General features: G+C 35.5%; 2 protein-coding genes across 2 annotated transcripts; one reads left to right on the top strand and one right to left on the bottom strand.

The window, feature by feature from the left end:
- The first annotated feature begins 96 nt into the window (after positions 1–96).
- Positions 97–9454, top strand: LOC753539 (protein IMPACT). The gene is made up of 11 exons (XM_030976157.1): positions 97–226; positions 1171–1296; positions 2212–2264; positions 3459–3521; positions 3989–4107; positions 4659–4766; positions 5935–6026; positions 6289–6362; positions 7271–7361; positions 7835–7969; positions 8353–9454. The coding sequence occupies exons 1-11, from the start codon at positions 200–202 to the stop codon at positions 8395–8397; spliced, it is 933 nt and encodes a 310-aa protein (XP_030832017.1). The 5' UTR covers positions 97–199; the 3' UTR covers positions 8398–9454.
- Positions 9455–12004: 2550 nt separating this feature from the next.
- Positions 12005–20563, bottom strand: LOC590657 (nudC domain-containing protein 1). Its single transcript, XM_790254.4, has 9 exons — positions 20383–20563; positions 19394–19548; positions 18350–18538; positions 17615–17831; positions 16784–16969; positions 15478–15691; positions 14632–14776; positions 13679–13813; positions 12005–12601 (listed from the first exon to the last, which is right to left on the bottom strand). Exons 1-9 carry the CDS (start codon positions 20522–20524, stop codon positions 12146–12148), a joined length of 1839 nt encoding a protein of 612 aa, XP_795347.2. The 5' UTR covers positions 20525–20563; the 3' UTR covers positions 12005–12145.
- Between the last annotated feature and the right edge of the window lie 118 nt (positions 20564–20681).

Raw genomic sequence — 20681 nt, 5'->3', positions numbered from 1 at the left:
CCGCTTCTTTTCTTGTTGTTTTCCAAAAGTTTACAATATTTGTTGTGACTTATGTCGAAAGGTAAATGAATTAACAAAATAAAAAATGAAAATGTCTTTGAACACAGACTAATATTCACGACAAAAATTTACAAAGACGAAAAAAGAGCTGAGAATCTACGCCCTGTTGCAAGTAAAAGACATTTAAGAGCCACTGGAAATGGAGGAGGATGACCTTACAAAACAGGTAAAACATTTGTACATGTTATTAACTAGCATGCTTAGGCCTTCAAGAGCCAAGATCCATTTTAAATAAAATCTTGGCGTCTGCTGTCCGCGCCGCTGCACGCACGAACAGCTGTGGTTCACCACCGCCGGGCCGCTGGCCCAGGCTGCTGTTGGCAAGGGCCGTGTCTTTCGGACGGTGCTGGAGTACGGAGTGGATGTTGAACTAACTTTAGATCTAGAAGAATTGGAAGCCCACATTTTCAAACATGCTTTATAGTCAAGTATTCATGTCATCAATTCTGTATAACTATAAAGTACAATAATAAATCAAAATTAAATAAATGGATCTGGGATTTCGAGTAAATGAAAAGAAGGAACAGAGAGAGAGAGAGAGAGAGAGGGGGGGGGGGGGGGGGGGGGTGGAGACAACATCAAGACAAAGACATAAAGTAAGGAGTGGATACAAACAAACCCAACAATTTAAATTAGATTAAAGAGAAGAAAGAAGAACAATTAAATGGGCATGAGAAAGGTTGAAATGAAGTGAGGCTACACAGAAGATGGGTGATCATTTGTGAATTGATGAGGGAAAAGATATGAAAAGCATTTTTTTTTAAAGATGGGAATGGGAGAAAAGTAGACTTGTGTAGACTGATAAAGGGCAATAATTTACAGACGGAGGTGTAGCAAGACAAATTATTAGAGGAGTAATTGAAGTCGACTGAAGAAACAACCTAAGAATGGAAAAAAGTGCTTAAACGTACAGTAGAATAACATTAAACATGTTGTAAAATTGAGGAGAAGAGGAACAGCTTCGATCAAGAAGCTGGCCCGAGCGTCTCTTTTAGTTAGGCTAGACAATGTCGAAACAAGATTTTTCCCTTTACCTCTGGAGCCATATATATGATGTATAATTGCCATGTATGTATGAATTTATTTGTGTTCTTTTCCGTTTTCTTCAAGGTTGATGAGATTGAAGCGATGTCAGCCATTTATGGAGATGATTGGTGTGTCGTGGATGAAATTAACAGGATCTATAGCATTACCATCTCGTATGAAAACGATAAGGACATGAGAATAAGTCTCCAGGTCAGAACTTGTAAATTTACTGTTTACTTAAAGTAGCCACACGAAGAACCAAAAGTGTTTTGAATTGATGCAAAAGTCATAATCATTGCGAAGGGGAAGCCTTGCCGATCAAATACAACAACTCTTCTCTTCAAAATATGTTTGGGGCCCGCAGTAATCTACTCTCAAAAATGTTATAGTTTTGAGATCCAGGTTTTCTGCCTTCAGCGGTCCTTTGTAGAGCGTCAATATTTGTGACGTCACATACGGGACACGGCTGGCTAGCTGCAGACTGATACACGGCACTGAGCTGTTTGTCCAGTGTGTAACGTCACTATTCAGAGCTCGCTACGCTTGTGTGTTTGGCTTACGTTCAGGGGCGTTCGGGGGTCTAGAAAAATTGCATTTTACGCCTTTCCATGATATCTATATGATTTCTCAGCAAATTATTCGTGTTTTTCAAGAAAAAATCTTTCCATCCATATGTAATTTGTTCTGATTATGAATTGTTAGTGAATTTTCTTTGTGTAGCTCCTTTAATGGTACCTACTCTTAAAAATGGGGGGAGGGGTCAGTTCTGTATCAAATTTACTGTAACATAACCTTATACAGGGCTGTATCAAATTTACTGTAACATAACCTTATACAGGGCTGTATCAAATTTACCATGTGCAGCATTACTTGAATTGTGCATTTGAAATATGAATTTAATGTAAGTTACAGAAATGGACGAGTCAAGTTACATTGTGATCCCTTTACACAAGTGGTCATTTGAATTCATTGTTCAAACTGGTTACACTATTTGCTTTGATGTATTTACTTTACTTTAGCAAGCATGCAACTTGTCATTCATTGAATAACAATACCTTACATTACACTTTACAGCTGAAAATCAACTCAAGAAATTCATGTTTAAATTTTTTCTTTGTTTCTCAGGTCCTTCTCCCTGATGAGTATCCAAGTAAGGTTCCTCCAGTAACTGAATTAAGGCAAGAAATTTCTCTATGTATTGATATTCAAATAGATTTTAGTACATAATGCATTTTGTCAACGGCTGAAGGTCAAGTCATTGTGGCTTAGTAATAGTATACAGCAGGCTGAAGGTCATTGGTTTATTGCTCACCGTTTGATAATAAGATAAGTTGGAGTATACATGATCTAATATACAATTTGTCTGATCCCATGTTGTGAATATCCAGTTTGTGTAATATCTGACTAATATTAGATAGCTTAGACAGATACCGAGATGTGGTTGGTCCAGAGCTCGTCACGTGATTGCGAGGATCCAAATTGTTATATTTTCCTGGCCGGTCACTTTTCGGTGTTATATTTTACCGGCTGGTGAAATGAATATATTTTTAATCAATGCATGTCGCCCTCTTGAGAACTGTATGTCACCAATTACACACATTACACCATTACCGAGGGTCATTTTATTTTTTCAATATTTTTTCATGAATTTTTTTTTTCCCTTGAAATTATTTTTTCCACATTTTCTTTTTTTCCCAAAAAATGCTTTTTTGGGTAATTTTTTTTTTTTTTTTCGTTTTTTTTTTTCTTTCCCGAAAAATGCTTTTTAGGGTAAGAATTTTTTTTTTTTCGATATTTTTTTTTTTTTTTTTTTTTTTTCCCAAAATTGTTTTTTCCTTTTTTTTTTTCTTTTTTGAACTATCTCGACAGATTATTTGTACGTAATTTTGATTGTCCCCGAAAAAAAATAATTAAAATTTCGGGCAAAAAAAAATGGACCCCCCCCCCCCCAAACAAAAAATAATGAAACAAAGGCTATCTAAGATAACAGTTATTGACTGGCAGGGGGTATATAACATTCTTTGGACCTGAAGGGAAAATATAACCACTTGGGAAATATAACTCCCTTCAGCGGTCCAAATAATGTTATATTACACCCCCTGCCAGTCAATAACTGTATAATGTGATTACATTTTGCCTACAAACAGATCAACTATTAATAATCTAATCATCAGTTTATCTAATTTTCAGTTCATCTAATTTTCAGTACTCTAGTAATCATATGTAATGTCTAATAGGACCACTGTTTATTTAATCTATGATACATTAGGTTTCACTCTCAATCTCAGAGCACAGTTGATGATGTACATTCTCAACACTCTGTTTGAAAAAAGTCATAGTCCATATTTCTTTTTATTATTTGTTCATTTCAGTGCTCCCTGGTTATCAGGTGGTAACAGAATACTGCTAGAGTCTGGCCTGGCACAAGTTTGTTTGTAAGTATCTTAGCAACTCAGTAGCGTCAACACAAGAAGAGGATACTGTCTGGTTGGAGCCAGAAGGGTGTTGCCTAGAGCATTGAAAAGAATACCTTTCTGTCTCTTTGCAGACAAAACGAGCAATATAGCACTTAACAAGCTGTCCAAAAATACCTAGAGCAACGCTAGAAGGAATGATTACAAGAAAAGTCTTTGTTAAGATATGATAAAAATATGGTCTTGAGGTTTTGACTCCTTTTTCAGAGCAAAAACTTGCTTATATTTTGGCCATTTTTACTGAATCAGGATTCTGTAGGAATTTTTTTTTTCTTTCATAAACATCTTTAAAAAATATTTAATTGAATAATGGAAAATTGTGTTAATTAGTTGCATTTGTTAGATATAATATTACTATAGCAATGGACCAGTTTCAATTCACTAAACCTTTAATTCTTGAAATGATCAAATTTGTTCCTTATTCACAGAGAAAACAGTGGAGAGAGTGTACTCTATCTGATGGTCGAAAGGATACAGGAATTTATGGCAGAAAATGCAACAATTAATGAAGACAAAGAAAGTGAAAATTCTTCAGCTACCAAAATAGGTAAGAGAAATTTTGTTATGCAAGAATCTGGAGAAGTGAAACATTTTATGGAAAACTGGAATACCTGCTCTGATGAACTAAGTTTCTTGAAGTAATCAAGCAATTCAAGTTTAGCAATATCATATAATATGACACAGAATTCTTCCAAATTATATTTTCAGGATTCATTAATATTGAAATTAATAAGTTAAAATGAAATGTGTCATCATGCTTTTGATTTTGTTAAATTTTGCCTGAAAACTGTTTTATATGTATACAGCACAAAGTTTTTCATTTTGTACAATTTAGCATTAGGCCTAACAAAAAAAATGTTGATTTAAAATTTTTTTTTTTTACTGTTTTTTAGATAGAAAAAATATTAAAGCATTCAAAACTGAGAAATATCAGCCCAAAGAGGGAGAAGAAAAAGAAAAAAAGTTTAAAAAAAGATTTTTGACCGAACGACCCATGTTTTGGCACCTAAAGGGCAATACAACATATTTTTTTTTAGGCCTGACACTATAAGTTTATAAATACATGTTGAATCCCATGTTTCCATTCTTGTTTTCTAGATTTTGATGAGGATAGGAGTGACCATACAATAGACCAACTTGCCTCATCACTTGAACAATTCCATACCACAAAGACATTGATAAGTAACCATGGTCCCCAAACTATAGGTGAGTTTGGACCGCTGTTATGCCATGAGTATGCATCCAGTTATATTAAGAAGGGATTAATAATAGGAGAACTTGGGGTAAAATTACATGAAGTTTAGATTTATGATTTGCAGTTGAAGTAGCTATATGAAGTAAAGGAACTTCTTTTCTTTACAATTTGTTTCTTTGATTTGTTGGATGATCATATACAATGGAATGATAAGCAAGAAGTAATTTTTTTAGTTTCAAGAGCCTCCTTTAATACATCCTAATTTCTGATAACCCCCCCCCCCCCCCCCCCCCCACTGATTTTTGTTTTGGCAATCCTTTACTTTTCATCATTTTTTTAAAGTGTATTCTCTTTAAAGGGAAAGTCCACCCCCAAAATAAGTTTGTTTCGATAGAGGCAGAATAATAAGAAAATCAGGTGAGTGAAAGTTTGAGCAAATTCTGAATGAAAATAAGAAAGTTATGAATTATTGAAGTTGTGATCAATCAAATACAAATTGGCAACTCTGTGACTTATTATACGAGCTCTCCTTCATTTGCTTTGTGCATAATATTCCATAAAATCATGTTTTCTTCGTTATTGATGACGGAATATATATTTGTTCCTTGCAGGGGGAGTATAGAAACATATTTGCAATTATTATATTTAGGGTGCATGTATGGTTGAAATTTTTCTTGAGGGAAAATGAAAATTGTAGATTTTTTTAGTACTGAGCAAATGGAAGTTGAGCTCGCATGATACATCATAGAGTTGCCAATTTGTGTTTGATTGATCACAACTTAAAAAATCCTAACTTCCTTATTTTTAATCGGAATTTGCTCAAACTTTCACTGACTTGTTTCTCTCATTTTTCTACTCCTATTAAAACTAACTTAATTTCAGGGTGGACTTCCCCTTTAAGGATGTTTTGAAGAAAAAAAAATAATGAGTCTGTTATTGGGTTTCCCGTTTGGGAAGATTCGACTACCGGTATTCGACATTTGGTACAGTAGGTACATATTCCACCAAGACTTCATTCTCACCAGAAAATGAATACGAGTATTGCTAGCTGGCAGAAGAAGAGTAGTGATATCATTCTTCAATGATTGTTTTTATTATGCTTCATGAGCAGCTACTTGAGATTGGCAGTGGTTCATTTCAAGTAATCATATTATTTGTTTTCTTTTGTCTCTTTTTCAGAGTTGCCTCCACTCGTCCATGGTGACACCATTACAGATAGGAAAAGCACATTTCAAGCACACATAGCATTCCCAGTAGTAGAAGCAGAACAAGTAAGTCCTCTTTCAACAAACAATTCTTATATTCAGACATCATCCTGTTTAGAAATTGAAATACGAACGAACCAGGAAGAATTTATTGTGTGTTCTTATGTCTAGTTTCTTATGTCACCGGTGATACGGCTATAGGGATTGGGGCTATTACTGCCTATTTCATGTCATGTTTTACTTCCACTGGTTCAATTTCATGTGGACTTATATTATTGTAGATTTTTTATATTTTTTATCATGATATGATTATTTTTGTATCTTTCAGGTTAAATGTTTACTTCATAAGCTGCGTGAAAACAAGAAAATAGCACATGCCACTCATAACGTAATGGCATACAGGTAAATGGATTCTAAACACTTTTGCATCTATATACTTGCTGAATGCATGTAAAAATGATTTGCCATGTTTAACTAATTAGCCTACTAATCTAGTGACTCAGTAGCTGCCTGTGTAATGCCATGCTCCATTTGAACATATGTTCATGCAGTTGTAAATATCAAATCAAGTTAAAATTTCAGAATTAAGAGTTATAGTGTTGTTGCATCCCGGGCACTGAGTTCTTGGGGGATGTGAGTTGATCTAGCGGCACGTTCACTTGCTCAGCTCTCTGTCTTCACCTACAAACTGGCTCAGGCGACTCCGGTTCGAAACTGACTAACATCTTTCGGATGGTGATGTTACAAATCATTCCCCAGACGTTAATAATCATACCTGATTCATACACATCTGTAAAACCCAATTGCCCACACACACATATACCAAGTTCTTGCACCCAATTGTAATTTGATTCATGTCCTCTTCATAGGGCATCTCCACTATAAAGTCGTATTGAAATCTGTAACTGTTGGTCTTACCTCATCTCAAATGATTGAATCACAGCACCATCTTGCTTTATGTCATACCTGTCCACTCTCAAGAGCACTAAGCCTCACTGAAATAGCTTTGAACCCTGAAATTCTGATCATTTGACAGTTTATTTGTTTGTTTTACCTGACTACTATTAAAGCAACCAGGGGACTGACGTCTTTTACTCCTCTCTGAGGGACTTGGTAATGAGGATTAATGCCTTACCTAAGGGCACAAAGGGCATTATATAAATTGTAAACTACATTTCTTTTACACTTGGTTTCAAACCCTGGACCTCCCAGTTACAAGACCACTGAGCCATTGTGCCACCTACACCCTATCATACAAATGATTAACCTCTATAGCTTCTTGTTCATCTTCCATTTCTCTATCATGCCAGGATATACAAGGAGGATCATGATTCCTTCATCCAGGACTGTGATGATGATGGGGAGACTGCAGCAGGTGGAAGGCTTCTTCATCTACTGCAGGTAATACTTCTTATAGGGGTTTCCCCAGGGTTTTTTCATACTTTACCGTGACCCATTATTACAAAATAACTTTTCTTAGAGTGGGTGGATATGGACATGAATTGTATTTTAATTATCTATCATTTTTTCCAACATATCCAACTATTATTTGTCTTGTAATTATTCCATTCAAGAAAGATTCTGTCAGCTAAACTAAAATACTTTTCCATTTTCTACTTATGTATCTCTTTTATTCCATCTGTTTTTTCTTTCTCATTTCTTCCTCATTTTTCTTTCTTTTGTCTTCTCCATATTTCCCTTCATTTATCATTTCCTTCTATGTTTCTTCATTATTTGTGATTTTGTGTTCCTATTCTCTCTCCCCCCCCTCTCTCTCTCTCTCTCTCTCTCTTTTCTTCTCTCTCTTCTCTATCTCCTCCCTCTCCCCCTCTCTCTCACTCACTCTCTCTTGTGTCTCATTATTTTTCTGATAGATTGTTGATGCAAGGAATGTTATGGTGGTAGTATCAAGATGGTATGGAGGTATTCATCTAGGACCTGACAGATTCAAACACATCAACAATGCAGCTAGGAGTATACTAAACAGCTCAGGATTCATACAAAATAAGGTTTGATGTAGCTAACATCTTATTTGACAGAAAATCAGTACTTCTGATGATATCCCCAATTCCCAAAATCAAGTTTTTGCAGTAGATCACTTATGGTAAATGTATTTACTTGTAGTCTCTCATATATTTGACATATCAGTACATTCAAGAAAAAAAGGAGAAAATTTGAAGAAGGAGGAGGAGGAAGAAGAAGAAAAAAGAAAAGGAATAAAAAGGCGAAAAGTTGAAGGAGAAGAAGAAGAAGAATTAAAAGTAGAATAGGAAGAAAAAGAAGAAGAAAAGGAAGGAGGAGAAAAAGGAGGAGGAGGAGTATATTTTCTAGAGCTCAGTGTTTTCAAGAGATGGTCCTAATGGTCTTGTTGTGTTTCTTTTCAATATTGCAGGATTCCACACCGAAGTCAAAGAAGACCAAGTCTAAAAACAGATGACAAAACCCCTTAGTATTCTCAAGATACATATATATTTAATGATAAAGATGATTTTATGTAGCTGTTAATTGACATAATAAATAGATATGGGAGTGACAGAATAAGGAAGAAATAAATAGAGGGGAGAGACTGTGTCATGGGAGAATGTTCAGCAGGATTGTTAACTCGAGTAAAAAAAAATTAAGTTTGACTAAATACTGTGGAAACATGAAACAAAGGCTTGTCATGAAGGTTGTTTAAATGACTCAACCAGGATTAAGAGCCATTTACAGTACTTCTTTACTTAAATTGAATGCCTCTTGAAGAAATATTTGTTTAGGAAAGACAAAGCGTAATGTAATCCCGTCTGAATTTCAGTTTTGTAAGAAACATTCATTTCGGTGTTTGCTCTCGTAATTTTTGTGCTACCCGAATGCTTTCAGACTTTGGTTCACAGCCTAATTACTTGTAAATGACTGGCAATATGTGTACTTTCAAATTCCTGACTATATTGAAAGTCTTGTTATCCTAGAGAAAATACTGTATAGGCCCGACACCTCGCAATGAAACTATCAGCTTATCAATGAAATTGAAACCTTGTTTATCTGAAATGGTGTAACATTTTTTGATGGAAGACCAATATTTTTAATCTAATTTTGACCTCATCTTGCAATCCAGCTAGCCAAACATTCACTGCTTTCATGAAACTCTCCAATACATTTAACTGAGGTCGACTATTTTTAGAACATGTTCTTGGACTGTGGTGCTGTACAAAGGCACATGGTTTGACTGAAAGAAACAAAAAATTGTGCAATAAAGTCAGTGGCTCAATACAATGTAAATTTGTGTGAAGGTTGGAAAGAAATATAGATTTGTTTACCGTTTCATATCTAGTATAATATTTGACGTATGGACAAAATCATATTGTCTATACATCATTGAATTGAATTAAGTTCATCTCATTTGAAAACAGTACCGGTATACCTTTGCTCTTGAATTTGTCTTCCAACTTTTTAATCTGTAAATTGAGATGATATACAATATATTTCTATTAAAAACAATATTTGAGTTTATCACACATTTGTGTCAAACATGTTTCTGTAGTGTTCATAATCCTTTGTTAATACAGAAGACCCTTAAAGGACAAGTCCACTTGAAAAATAACTTACTTTCAATAAAAGCAGAAAAATCGGACAAACCAATCAAAAAAGGTTTGAGCAAAATCGGATAAAAAAAAAAAAAAGTTATGAATTTTTGAAAAAGTATGTCAAAATATGGAACAATGAGAATCACAACACAAATTGCCAAGATGGTTATCAGTTTGTGACATCATGTCCTCACTATTTATCAATTGCTTTATATAGTTTAATCTCATTAATTTCCCTTGTTATTCCCCAAAACTTGATTTCCCCATGCCTTTGCCCAGGTTATATGATTTGTATCATATTGCGTGCATGACATTTCACAAAATCTTTTATGAACTTTGAAGAATTTATATTATTTTCTGAATATTGTACATTCATAATTATTGATTTTTATATAAATAATTTATCAAAATTTACATTTTTCATGATTTAACCGAGAAAAAAAAACAACTTTATATTAGTGCATCCACACAAAAACATATTACTATCAATCTAACTTGGATGCTGGTGTGAAGAAATGAGATTATTAAGGAGAAAATAGGAAATTTATATCGTCAGTATAAAGAAAATAATGAGTGGATAGTGAGAACATGACGTCACAGACTCACGAGTGAGTTGCCAATTTGTCTAGCGATTTTCTAAGTTTTTCATGTCATTAAAAATTCATAACTTTCTTATTAGTTATCCGATTTTGCTCACACTTTTTTTTATTGGTTAGTCTTATTTTTCTGCTTCTATTGAAAGTAAGCTATTTCTGGAGTGGACTTGGGCTTTAATATTTTCCTGTTTTACTCTCTGATCCCCTCAACCATCTCTCTCTTCCTACTTCCTCTTACCTTCCTCTCCCCTCTCCCTCTAGCCTCCATATCTCTCTTTCTATCCCTCCCCCCTTCCTCCCTCTCTCACTCTCCCTCTCTTATTCTCCCCCTAAATATACAGTGTAGATATGTCTTCTTACTGTAGATCTCGGTTGTCCTCTCTTCTTTCTTCTAATTCATGTTTACATTAACTTTACCTGTTGATGAGGTAGTCCAGGATATTTTCTCATTTGCACGTATATTACACAGGGCAGGTGCAAGAATACTCAAAATGAACAAGTATGATGTAGTAAAAAAAAAAAAGAAATCCATATTATTTTGTAAACCAAAGGTTGTTGTGCCAATAGTAATGTTATACATGAACATATATCCTGTTATTTCATAACAAATTATAAAAAGCAATCAACACACATTTCACAAAACTGTATTTCACTAGACTTGAAAATCAGAGAATACATACATTAATTACATATCAAGATTCATAATAATGCATAGCCAGAATTTTGCCCACGATTTGTACTCCACTGTAGATTTAACCACAAACATATTTTGACATCTTAGTGTAATGGACTAGAACTTGCAGGTAAAAAAAGACAGCAATTTCTAATGTACCATGAATACAATGTAGATTTAGCCTAAAGTGGATTCCAGAATCAATTAATTTTTGTTTGTTTTTGAAATGCATTACTAATTTACTAAACTTAAAAATGGACAAAATCTTGATCACTTTTTACAATGTAGGTTTGTACAATTTGAACAATTTCTGCCGCTTGTATGGAATGTGTACATAAAACTGCCACATGATTCTTCCTTAATGACAAAAAGTCGTTATCTGATAACTTTATTACATTTATTTTTATGGACACCTTGCTTACCAAAACAATGTCTACTGTCATTGTTGAGTAGAGCTTATAAGATTAGAATATTTGTTGAAGGTGAAAATAACAGTTTGTCAAACTTTCCATTAGTTCTTATGATCATAAAATAGCATGGAAAGATTAACACAACAAAAATGAAATTCCTCTCACAATTCTGTTATCAAATTAGACATCAACTTCATAAGCAAATTGATTAAAGAATGCAGCACTCACATGCTTTAAATCAATTTGTTCATCTACTCTCCACAGTTAATTTAATCGTCATATAAGAATGTATTACTCAAAAAAAATCCCATCACATCCATATCAATGCTTGTGTTTTAATTATTTGCCAGTGTCTACATTCATTGAAGAAAAAAAAGGGAACTCTGACCAACTATCATTAATGTGACTGAAATTGAGATCAAATGCATTATTTGATAATGTACAAGCATGTTTTTCCTTATGGTGTTGTTGTATTGGCAATGTTCAGGTTTGTAAGAGCTGCCGTCATAAATACATATTTCAAATATGCCAGGTAATAATTAACCCCACAAAGATGAGACCTAAGAATAATTGTATTGACAACAAAACCATCTCGACTGAATTACAAAGTCGGATTGCCATTTAAAAAATCATCTTCCTTCTTTCTGGAGTGGAACCTGAAGCACACAGTCCTTGCTCAAAACCCACATAACGTCTGCTGAGTTCTGGGACCCATTTCACAAAGCCTTTTTTCAATGACAAATGACAAAAATCAGTGACAAATCTTCTGATAACAAATCAGAAGCAAGGATTTCAGTAGCTTATAACAAAAACTGTCATTAGTCACTGATGACAAGTTTTGTGAAATGGGGCCCAAGCCCTCCTGGCTCTCAGCAGCTAATATAATGTACATTGTTCATGTAAAATCTGCTCATAAGAGTCCATGCCTGTGACATTCAAACCATCAGTCAACGTTGACCCTGATGACATACATCTTCTTAGTGGTCAAGATAAACAGCCTCTCGTTGGTCGCTTGCAGTCCAAGAATGTCGTCGATGGCGTCCAGACTGATGACCTGCTGCTTGGCTATCTGTCCGACCACACGTCCACTCTTGCGATTCCTGAGCGGACTAGGGATATCTGCCGGTTGTCTGTAGATATAACCATGCTTGGAGCAGTCGCACAGGACACAGTAGGAAGTGTCCGGGGAGCAGCTGGCAAACTTGCAATTTCTCTTAGAGGCTTGAACATAGCCTAGGGCGTTGAAGGTAGCCTCGTGTTGCCATGGTGATGGAGATTCAGCCGTTGTCGGCCTGGGTTGCCAGACCACGCCATCAACATCGTGGCGGAGACAGATACAGGGTGGATGACTGGGTTGAAGCGGCGCCTTGAAGATACGTTGGTAGCTCGATATACAAGTCTGTCAAAGTTAAAGAAAGTTACAAAAAAAGTGCTAATATTTTGAACTTATTCATTTCAAGCACATAGTTGGAATAATGTTGTGCCAAATGATTGTACTTGCTGGGGCCAGTGCCTATCAAAAGCATTGCAGCTAACTGGTACCATTTATATCAATTCTTTCCTTTAGATTCATTATTCATATAATGTTTTTTATTATCCTACCCGGTTTTTCTATTGACTTCAAATCTAAATAAAGCCTGAACTAAATCTGAAATAAATCATGAACTCCCTTTTTTATGTTCTAAGCTAACTGGTGAAGAATCACTCAACATAGTGCAGTATTGTTTAGTTTTCAAGTAAGTGAATGTTGTAGCAAATACCTAGAAAAAACAATTTGGAATATTGTAATGCAATTACTGAATAATAATTTCAATAGGAGTAGATCAACAAACTGAAATATATTGACAAATGTACAAGTTGTACATTCTTTAAAAATTATACAACTTGAGAAAACAATCGAGACCATACTAGTGTTTTATTAGGATTGGTAAACAATAAAAAGTTTAATTTCTTAAGTATATAGAGTCGATCATAAGGAACGGTGACACAAGTTGGTCAGAAGATGGAGCAAAGAGTTTATTCAGATAATAATAAAACATGAAGATACAAACACAATAATAATAATAAGTTGAAGTTTAGAGCAAGTCTGATACTCTGTTGATGTCCTGAATGTACTCTCTAAATTGTCTGATGAATATCTGACTTGATTCCAGAAGTGAACCCCTTTCATAATGGGTACACCCTCTATTGAGAGTTGGTCAACTCTGAGTCCATGACCGAACATAAAGCTTAAGTACATCATAACTTTTACTCAGTAGTGGGGGAGTGGGTTTTTTAATCTGAAAGGGTGGTGTTGTGAATAAGACAACCATAATGTGACCAGTCATGAACTTACTTGGAAGTTACAAAGTTTTGAAGAAATGTGAAGTTTGTAAACATTTTAAGGTGGATGTTTACTTCATGTAGAGGTATTGATACAGTATTGATAAATCATTGGTCTTATCATAACATAACACTAGTAATGTTAACCACTTACCTTGTGTGAGATGGTGTGTTTGTGTCCATCTATCCTATAGATACAGACTTCATTCTCTACATTCATATCGCACTCCTCCAAGTCTTGTGGACTGATTCCTGGTTGACCTCCAATGTTACCGCTAGGATCAGGACCCTGAAAGAGAGGGGGTATGGTGAGAAAATATTTCCAAGATCATAACTCATAACTTGAAGTTACAAGGAATATCTATAAAACAAACACGTACAGGTAGGCTGAAATCTTCAAATCCCAGAGCAAAATTAATTTGGGAGAAATCATTTTTATAGTTCTATACAAATATGTAGATTACTTCGTTTTGAGACGCTTGCTCAGCTGATTAGTAGGTCTGATTAATAGAATTATACTCTTGTTTCAAATTCAATAATCATCTCATCGCTGGTTTTTACAAACTGACATATACCCATAGGCTGAAATAAACGTGATATCATCTGTTTAAAATAAGAATCAACAGGTAGCTAACTCTGTGCTAAAGTATTTGAGTTAATGCTCTTCCGACTCCAAGCAGACCATATGTCAGTTTATGAAATCAGCGATGATATTCAAAGGAATTGGGCATCTTTACCTCAGATTCTAAACAAAATCTTGGATTTAGCTCATGCTGCAATCATAATTATAAACCTTTAGGTCAGTCAGGAATCCCATGACTTTTACAAGGCGATTGCCCATCTGATTATCAAGACATAATTTATGATTGGAATTCGAAATTTCAAAAACCGTTTTCCCAACGGTTTTTATAACACTACAGTCTATTCGGGAAAATGAGTATGGTAAAACCTGCCACTCAAATTTTTTTACTTTTTTGAGGCACTTCATGATCATTTTGAAGCACAATTTTTGTAGGGCTTCAATATTACACCATAACACAGACGCTTATACATGTAGCTTGTAGGGCCATACATCTCAGATTTGGCATTTAAAAACTGCCAACATACCAGTGCATCTGAGGTCAGATGAGCCAGTCTTTCATGGATCAGTCTTGCTTGATCTGGATCAGCGACGTACTCCCCTCTCGTGTTCCCGACCACCACCTCCGTCCACATGAAACCTTCATTTTCCTTGGCCAGCATGACATCCAATCTGAAACAATCATGAATATGACAGAATTGAATTTTATCAGGGAAGGAATTAATCATTCATGACTTCTCGTGTTCAGTTTTATAAAAGTTCAGGTGGTGGAAACATGTAAACTCTGCTATTTATGGGCTTGTTACTCCTTTTCCTTTTAGTGTACCTTATTCCTTTTTTTCTTCTTTTTCTTCTGTATTTGTCTCAAATTTTATTGAACTTGTATACAATTATTTGTCAAATTACTGCCCTCTTGCGTTTGATTATGTACGTCTCTCTAGAATAGACATATTCTGTCCTGATCATTATTCCACGTCACCAGGAACCTATTCTTTACAATCCACGCTTTTCTATAGGTTCCTGCACATTTCACAGTTTTGTACTTTTCTTGTCTGGGTTTCTGTTAACATGATAATAGTTGTCAAACATATTTGGTGATATATAATTTTGTAGTCTGCTTAACTTTTGTCAATTACAATGATAATTTTTTTTGAAATTATGAAACAATATGTCTTTTATTTATATTTTGTTATCCAATCCAATCCAATCCAAAAGATATTTGATATAGCGCCTTCTCCTTGCAGTTACAAAGCGCTTCTGTGTTAAATCTGCATGTGAGATGTGAAACCAATAAACTCAAATTCAAACTCAATATTATTTCATTCCTGTCAAACCATGTCATCCACTGTTGTCTTCTCTAACATGGCACTTACTTTCTTTTCTCTAGGGTCCATGTACAGCAGGCGATATCAACCAGTCTATAGAGGGCGCCAGACAGGAGTTCTTTACCGTTCTTGATACTGATATCAATCCTATCTGCCTCCATCACCATATGAATGTCAGGCTTGGAGACGGTTTCCGGGACGATGAATGTGAGGATGACGTCTTCCCCAGTCTGTGTCCATGTGAACAGTGGTAATGGCGTTTCTGCAACAAAGAATATATATTCAAATCTGTGTTACGCTCCCCAGGGAGTGGAGAATGTGCATACATTGTGTGCGGGTAAGCCTAAATCAGATGACCGGGGTAATAATATATATCTCTGTAAAGCGCTTTGAGAGGGTCTTCGGTTCTGAAAAGCGTTATAAAAGAACTACCGGTAGCTATTATTAGTTCCCACCTGTATAGAAATACCACCTTTTGATAATGACCATGTATTTGTTTGTATCCCTTGAACAGTTTTTTTCTCATTAAAATGTGTACTACATGAAATTGGTCCTAAAGATAACCTGCTTAAAAAGCTTTTTTTTTTCTTGTCTCCGTAGAGTGTTCTTCATGTACAGGTTACAATGTGAATCAGATCATTCATACTCTACAACACAATTCACGAATCGAAAGAAAATACATAAATCATTCAAAATCTAAAACATCTACCTCAAAATATTACATTTCCAACATCACTGCAATGACAGATAATAGCTCTCATTTCATTCTGTAGTAAATCTATCTTTTGCGCTTTTTTCAAGTGCTCATAAAATAGCTGGCCTATAAAACTATATATTTTTCTTCTGCTTTTGTGGTATTGGATATTTCGCTTTTTTAGAAAAGTGAATGTCCATTGTCAGCTGTAAGATATTGAATAAAGTTGTGGTGATTTTACTTCAGATAAAGATAAAGCAAAGAATATCTACCGGTAATCAAATTCATGAAAACTTCAAAAGTAAGAAACCACAAGTTTGATCTTCAATAGTAATAAACACCCATAAATCATGTTTACTATTCTAATCCTTCATCTAATCATACATTAATTAAGAAATTAAGAAAGCACATATCAAGGGTTCAGTGACTCAAAGACGTAACTCAATATTTTGCCAAAATGAGTATTTGATATCGAAATGTGCAGAAAATGTGGACACAAAGACTTAACTCCACCCAACACCCCTTTGAAGTCAATGGTTAGTGAAACATAGACCTAACTCCTTACGGCCCAAGTGCTCAGTGACACATAAAAACTTGTTCTCAAAATGGCCAAAATGGAACTATGTCTTTGTGTCACTGAATCCTCAATATATCTCTTACCCTCTTCCTCCTTCTCTGCCTCATCATTGACTTCTGCCTTGACAGGATAGAGAGAGTCTGAGATGATAACAAAGTCAGCTTCACTGGCTACAAACAACCCTTGGGCTCCCTCCTCTAATCCACAGTACACAGGAGCTGTCTTCCCTCTCAGTTCTCTTGTGTTTTCCACCTCAAACTCTGCTTGGTCTGGAAATAGCACAAGATTTAAACCAAAAAAATTTAACAGTCAGGCAACAATGAAAGATCAAGTCCATCGATGAGTTAAAGGACCCTTTCTGACTCGAATCTATGAAGCTTATTACCATAATACTTTTATTAATAGACCATCGTGGGCGATCTAACATTTACTCAACCCTCAATTTTGTCGGAGGAATAGGGAGGGTCTTTTTTTGTGATTAGATTTTAGATCAGTTAGGGTAAGGATTAGAGTTGAGTACACTGTTGGGTTTAAGCTAGAAAATAAGAATGAATACCAGTAAGTATTCCAAATTTCACTAGAGAGAAGATGCTTTCATAGCACATATCCCCATGATAGGGAAGTTTGGGTCAATACATGTATGTTAATTAGTTGCTCAGAAAATCATTTCTATATTTTGCATTTTTTGAAATGCACGTATATCTATCGTTTAACTATGCTTCTGTGTCACTTTTTTGAGGAAAAAAGAGGGAAATCTACACATTTTATACATGCCTTTTGCAAAATATTGTAGCGTAATATACACGTATTTTGTATGTTTATCATTGTACACAAAGAGGGCATTAACACTCACTACAGTATGTAATATTATGAGTAATTGCCATCACGGCTCTAAACAGACCATTTCTTCTTACCAACTGTCTTTTTCAAGGTGATCCATTCCATGTATGTTTCATAATCACTTTTGTTACTCTTCGCTGTAGAACCCTCTCCATTTTCTTCATTCACACGGCATGACTTCTCAACATGAAGCAACAAACAGTCTACTCTGATCTCAGACTCCTCCTCTCTGCATACAGCATGCTGTAAGATGGCCGGAGCACCTCCACACACTTCTTTCTTGAATATCACCTGGTTTTGGGGAAGAATTTAATAAAAAGTACATAGATACAATAGGAATTGTTTTCAACATGATTTAGATGGACACTGTATATAAAAAAAGATGTTCATATTTCTTCATCGTAACCCTACAATTTTCTTTTTCATAATGTAAATGAGCACAAGAGTTTAAAAGGTACAACTTAACAAAGTTTTCATAAACTGGGCCAATATCTGTAATACAACATTATAAATGGAAATCATGCAGTTAAAACAAGGAAGTTAAAAGTTTATTTAATAAATGCTATTCTGATTAGAGATAGCTCATACAGTGCTCATTTTCAAAATAGTGTATATTTTTATATGAAGAAGTAACTAATAAGAAGTGATTTCTAAGAAATGATTTCTTTTCATTCCAGAAGATATCAAATCAGAATTCAGTCCAGTTAAGCCATGAGAGTCAGAAAAAAGGGCATTAACTCCAAGTCAAATTTACTATTTTAGTTCTCAGCAGTCAATATCAAGTAATTAAAGTAGGAGTAGTTAGTTACCTTCCACTGTGTGCACTCAAATTGGTCTCTGACCCCAGTGTCTAGTACATAAAGGAGCCCCACCCCATCAGACAACACGCACAGATGAGGGGAGGGGAAGGAGAGAGAAACACTGTGTCTTGACCCTGCCCTCCTGGTCACCCCCTCAGGAATGGTGAAGATGACTGTAGGTTCAGTCAGCTGTGATTCCTATAGGATCCAATAGTTATCACATAGTTTATTAAACGGCATTTGCAAGATTTCACATAATTCATCTGCTCAGAGCAAGAAGGGTATTAACCCTTTCAGGATAGGATTTATATTTAAGGCTAAATTGATCACATATTGTTCTTTAAATTGGCAACAATACTATTTTTCTTTTATCACTACAATAAGACAACAAATCATGTCTCTGAAAACAATATATACACGGGCGGGAACGCTGTCGAAATGTTGAATACATGGCCGGTTTTTATTAAAAAACAACGATTGTAATCCCTCAACTTGTTGCCAATTTAAGGATTTTAAAACTTATTTTCCTTCATAAAATTCCTAGCATCAAATGCAATATAGTCTTGAAACAAAAATGGATGCAGTGTGTGGAGAAATTGTTGCCCTTTTCCTCTTGTGTATGTGGTATATTTTTTAGCGCTCTGAATCAAAAGTAATTGAGCGAAACCACACAATGTGGAGTAATAATCAGTAATTGTCATGAAAGGGTTAGCTAAGTGTCAACAGCTGTGAGTGAATACTCTCCTTGTCCTAGCTCTCAGGAGACAGTACATGTATGTAGCTCAATAGACAGAACAAATTAGTGCATTCTAAGTCAAATACACAAGAATATGGAAGTAGATATATCAAGTTATCAAGTTATCTCATATTTCAGACTTCTTACCACCTCCCCCCCCCCCCCCCCCCCATGAAATCCCATCTTTTAGTTTTAATCCAAGTGGACAACAGATACTTTATTTCAATTTCATTTCTTTTCATAGTCTCCCTTTTTTCCCTAGTATATTAAAATTCCTTTAAGTTGAACCCTTGTCAATGATTCAGATTTCAGATTACCAGAACAACTCTCAGCTGCAGAAGCCTCCATTCTGTATCAACATAGTAAACACAGTTGGGATTCCACAGGTCACCGGTTAAATAGTTGGTCAAACCAAATGCTTGCATATGCTGGAAAGTATACTCGTCATCTCTCAGCTTCACTTCATCAACCCCTGAAACAAAAAGGAAGAGTGGCGAAGAAAAAAATAAATCAATTACACTAAATAGATCTAGATATAGTGATCATTAATTTAACTGGAAAGTGAACATTGAATTTATTCTCTGTAATTCAATCTTACGGGGACAAATGATCAATTGCAAAAATAATTTGAATTCTTTTTTCCATTTTTCTAACATCGGTAGATTAAGTTGAAAAGGTTGTATTTTACTGCCTTTTATGATCGATTTTCACTAAAGTACAGATTTTGAGTGAACTCAGTTGATTTTTGTAAAGTGGTGTTTGAAATTTTGAGAATCAATAGAATCTAGAGGTCGTCTAAAAAGTTTTTAATACACAACAGGTCCAAGGAGGCGAGTTGGCTCAGTCGGTAAAGCGTCTGCCTGTCGAACCAAAGATCCCAGGTTCGACTCCCACCCAGGCGGATGACTGAAGCCTGCGTTGTGTGTTAACGTGCCCCTTCCCTTGTTCATAGATGCAGGTTATGTCAAGTGGAAAACACTCCGTCCCTCGGATAGGACGTTAAATGGAGGCCCCGTGTACAGGAGAGTCACAACCCTTGCACGTTAAGAACCCATTGCACTATTCGTATAAGAGTAGGGGGAAACCCCGGTGTAATGGTCCACCTGCACACCCCAACCAGGCCGAGTATACGGCATCTGCAAGAATCTTGAGTATTGAAGGAGGCAGATTATCTTGAAGAAGAAGAAGAAGAAGGTAGATCTATACAAAGCTGCGCTTGTGCGTTAACCCTCACCCTTACGCCAAAATTAGTGCACGGGACTTAGTAGTAATTTTGTAGCTATCAATCGTCATAAATTAACCTCACCAGATTTGATCAAAAGAGAATAGATGGGCAGAGGGTCAAGAGATAATTTGTAGCCATCAAACTCGCTATCAAGAAGGTCTCGATTCACTTTCAGAACTTCAGTACAGGCAGCCATTTCGATTTTGTCCAAATTGAAACTCATGCAAAGGGTCAGTATGGAACGCTATGCGTGGTACGTACGAAGTTGTGTATGATGCTGTCTACAGTCCGAACACGTTCCACAAAACACGTAGGTCAGTCGGTGGGGATCAGAGGGAGTGGTGCATGGGGGTGGTATATGTTTTTCATGGTTGTCGTTA

This window comes from Strongylocentrotus purpuratus, unplaced genomic scaffold (genome assembly GCF_000002235.5).
Source record: "Strongylocentrotus purpuratus isolate Spur 01 unplaced genomic scaffold, Spur_5.0 spur5_scaffold_8, whole genome shotgun sequence".
Lineage (NCBI taxonomy): Eukaryota > Metazoa > Echinodermata > Echinoidea > Camarodonta > Strongylocentrotidae > Strongylocentrotus > Strongylocentrotus purpuratus.
This window is presented reverse-complemented; position numbering and strand designations above follow the sequence as displayed.

Coding starts and splice junctions, on each gene's coding strand:
- LOC753539 (XM_030976157.1), top strand. CDS start 200: ATGGAGGAGGATGACCTTACAAAACAG. Junction 3,522..3,988: donor GGCCTGGCACAAGTTTGTTT/GTAAGTATCTTA, acceptor CCTTATTCACAG/AGAAAACAGTGGAGAGAGTG. Junction 7,970..8,352: donor CAGGATTCATACAAAATAAG/GTTTGATGTAGC, acceptor TCAATATTGCAG/GATTCCACACCGAAGTCAAA.
- LOC590657 (XM_790254.4), bottom strand. CDS start 20,524: ATGAGTTTCAATTTGGACAAAATCGAAATGGCTGCCTGTACTGAAGTT. Junction 19,549..20,382: donor TTCTCTTTTGATCAAATCTG/GTGAGGTTAATT, acceptor TTTTTGTTTCAG/GGGTTGATGAAGTGAAGCTG. Junction 13,814..14,631: donor ATCTGACCTCAGATGCACTG/GTATGTTGGCAG, acceptor CCTCTCTTTCAG/GGTCCTGATCCTAGCGGTAA.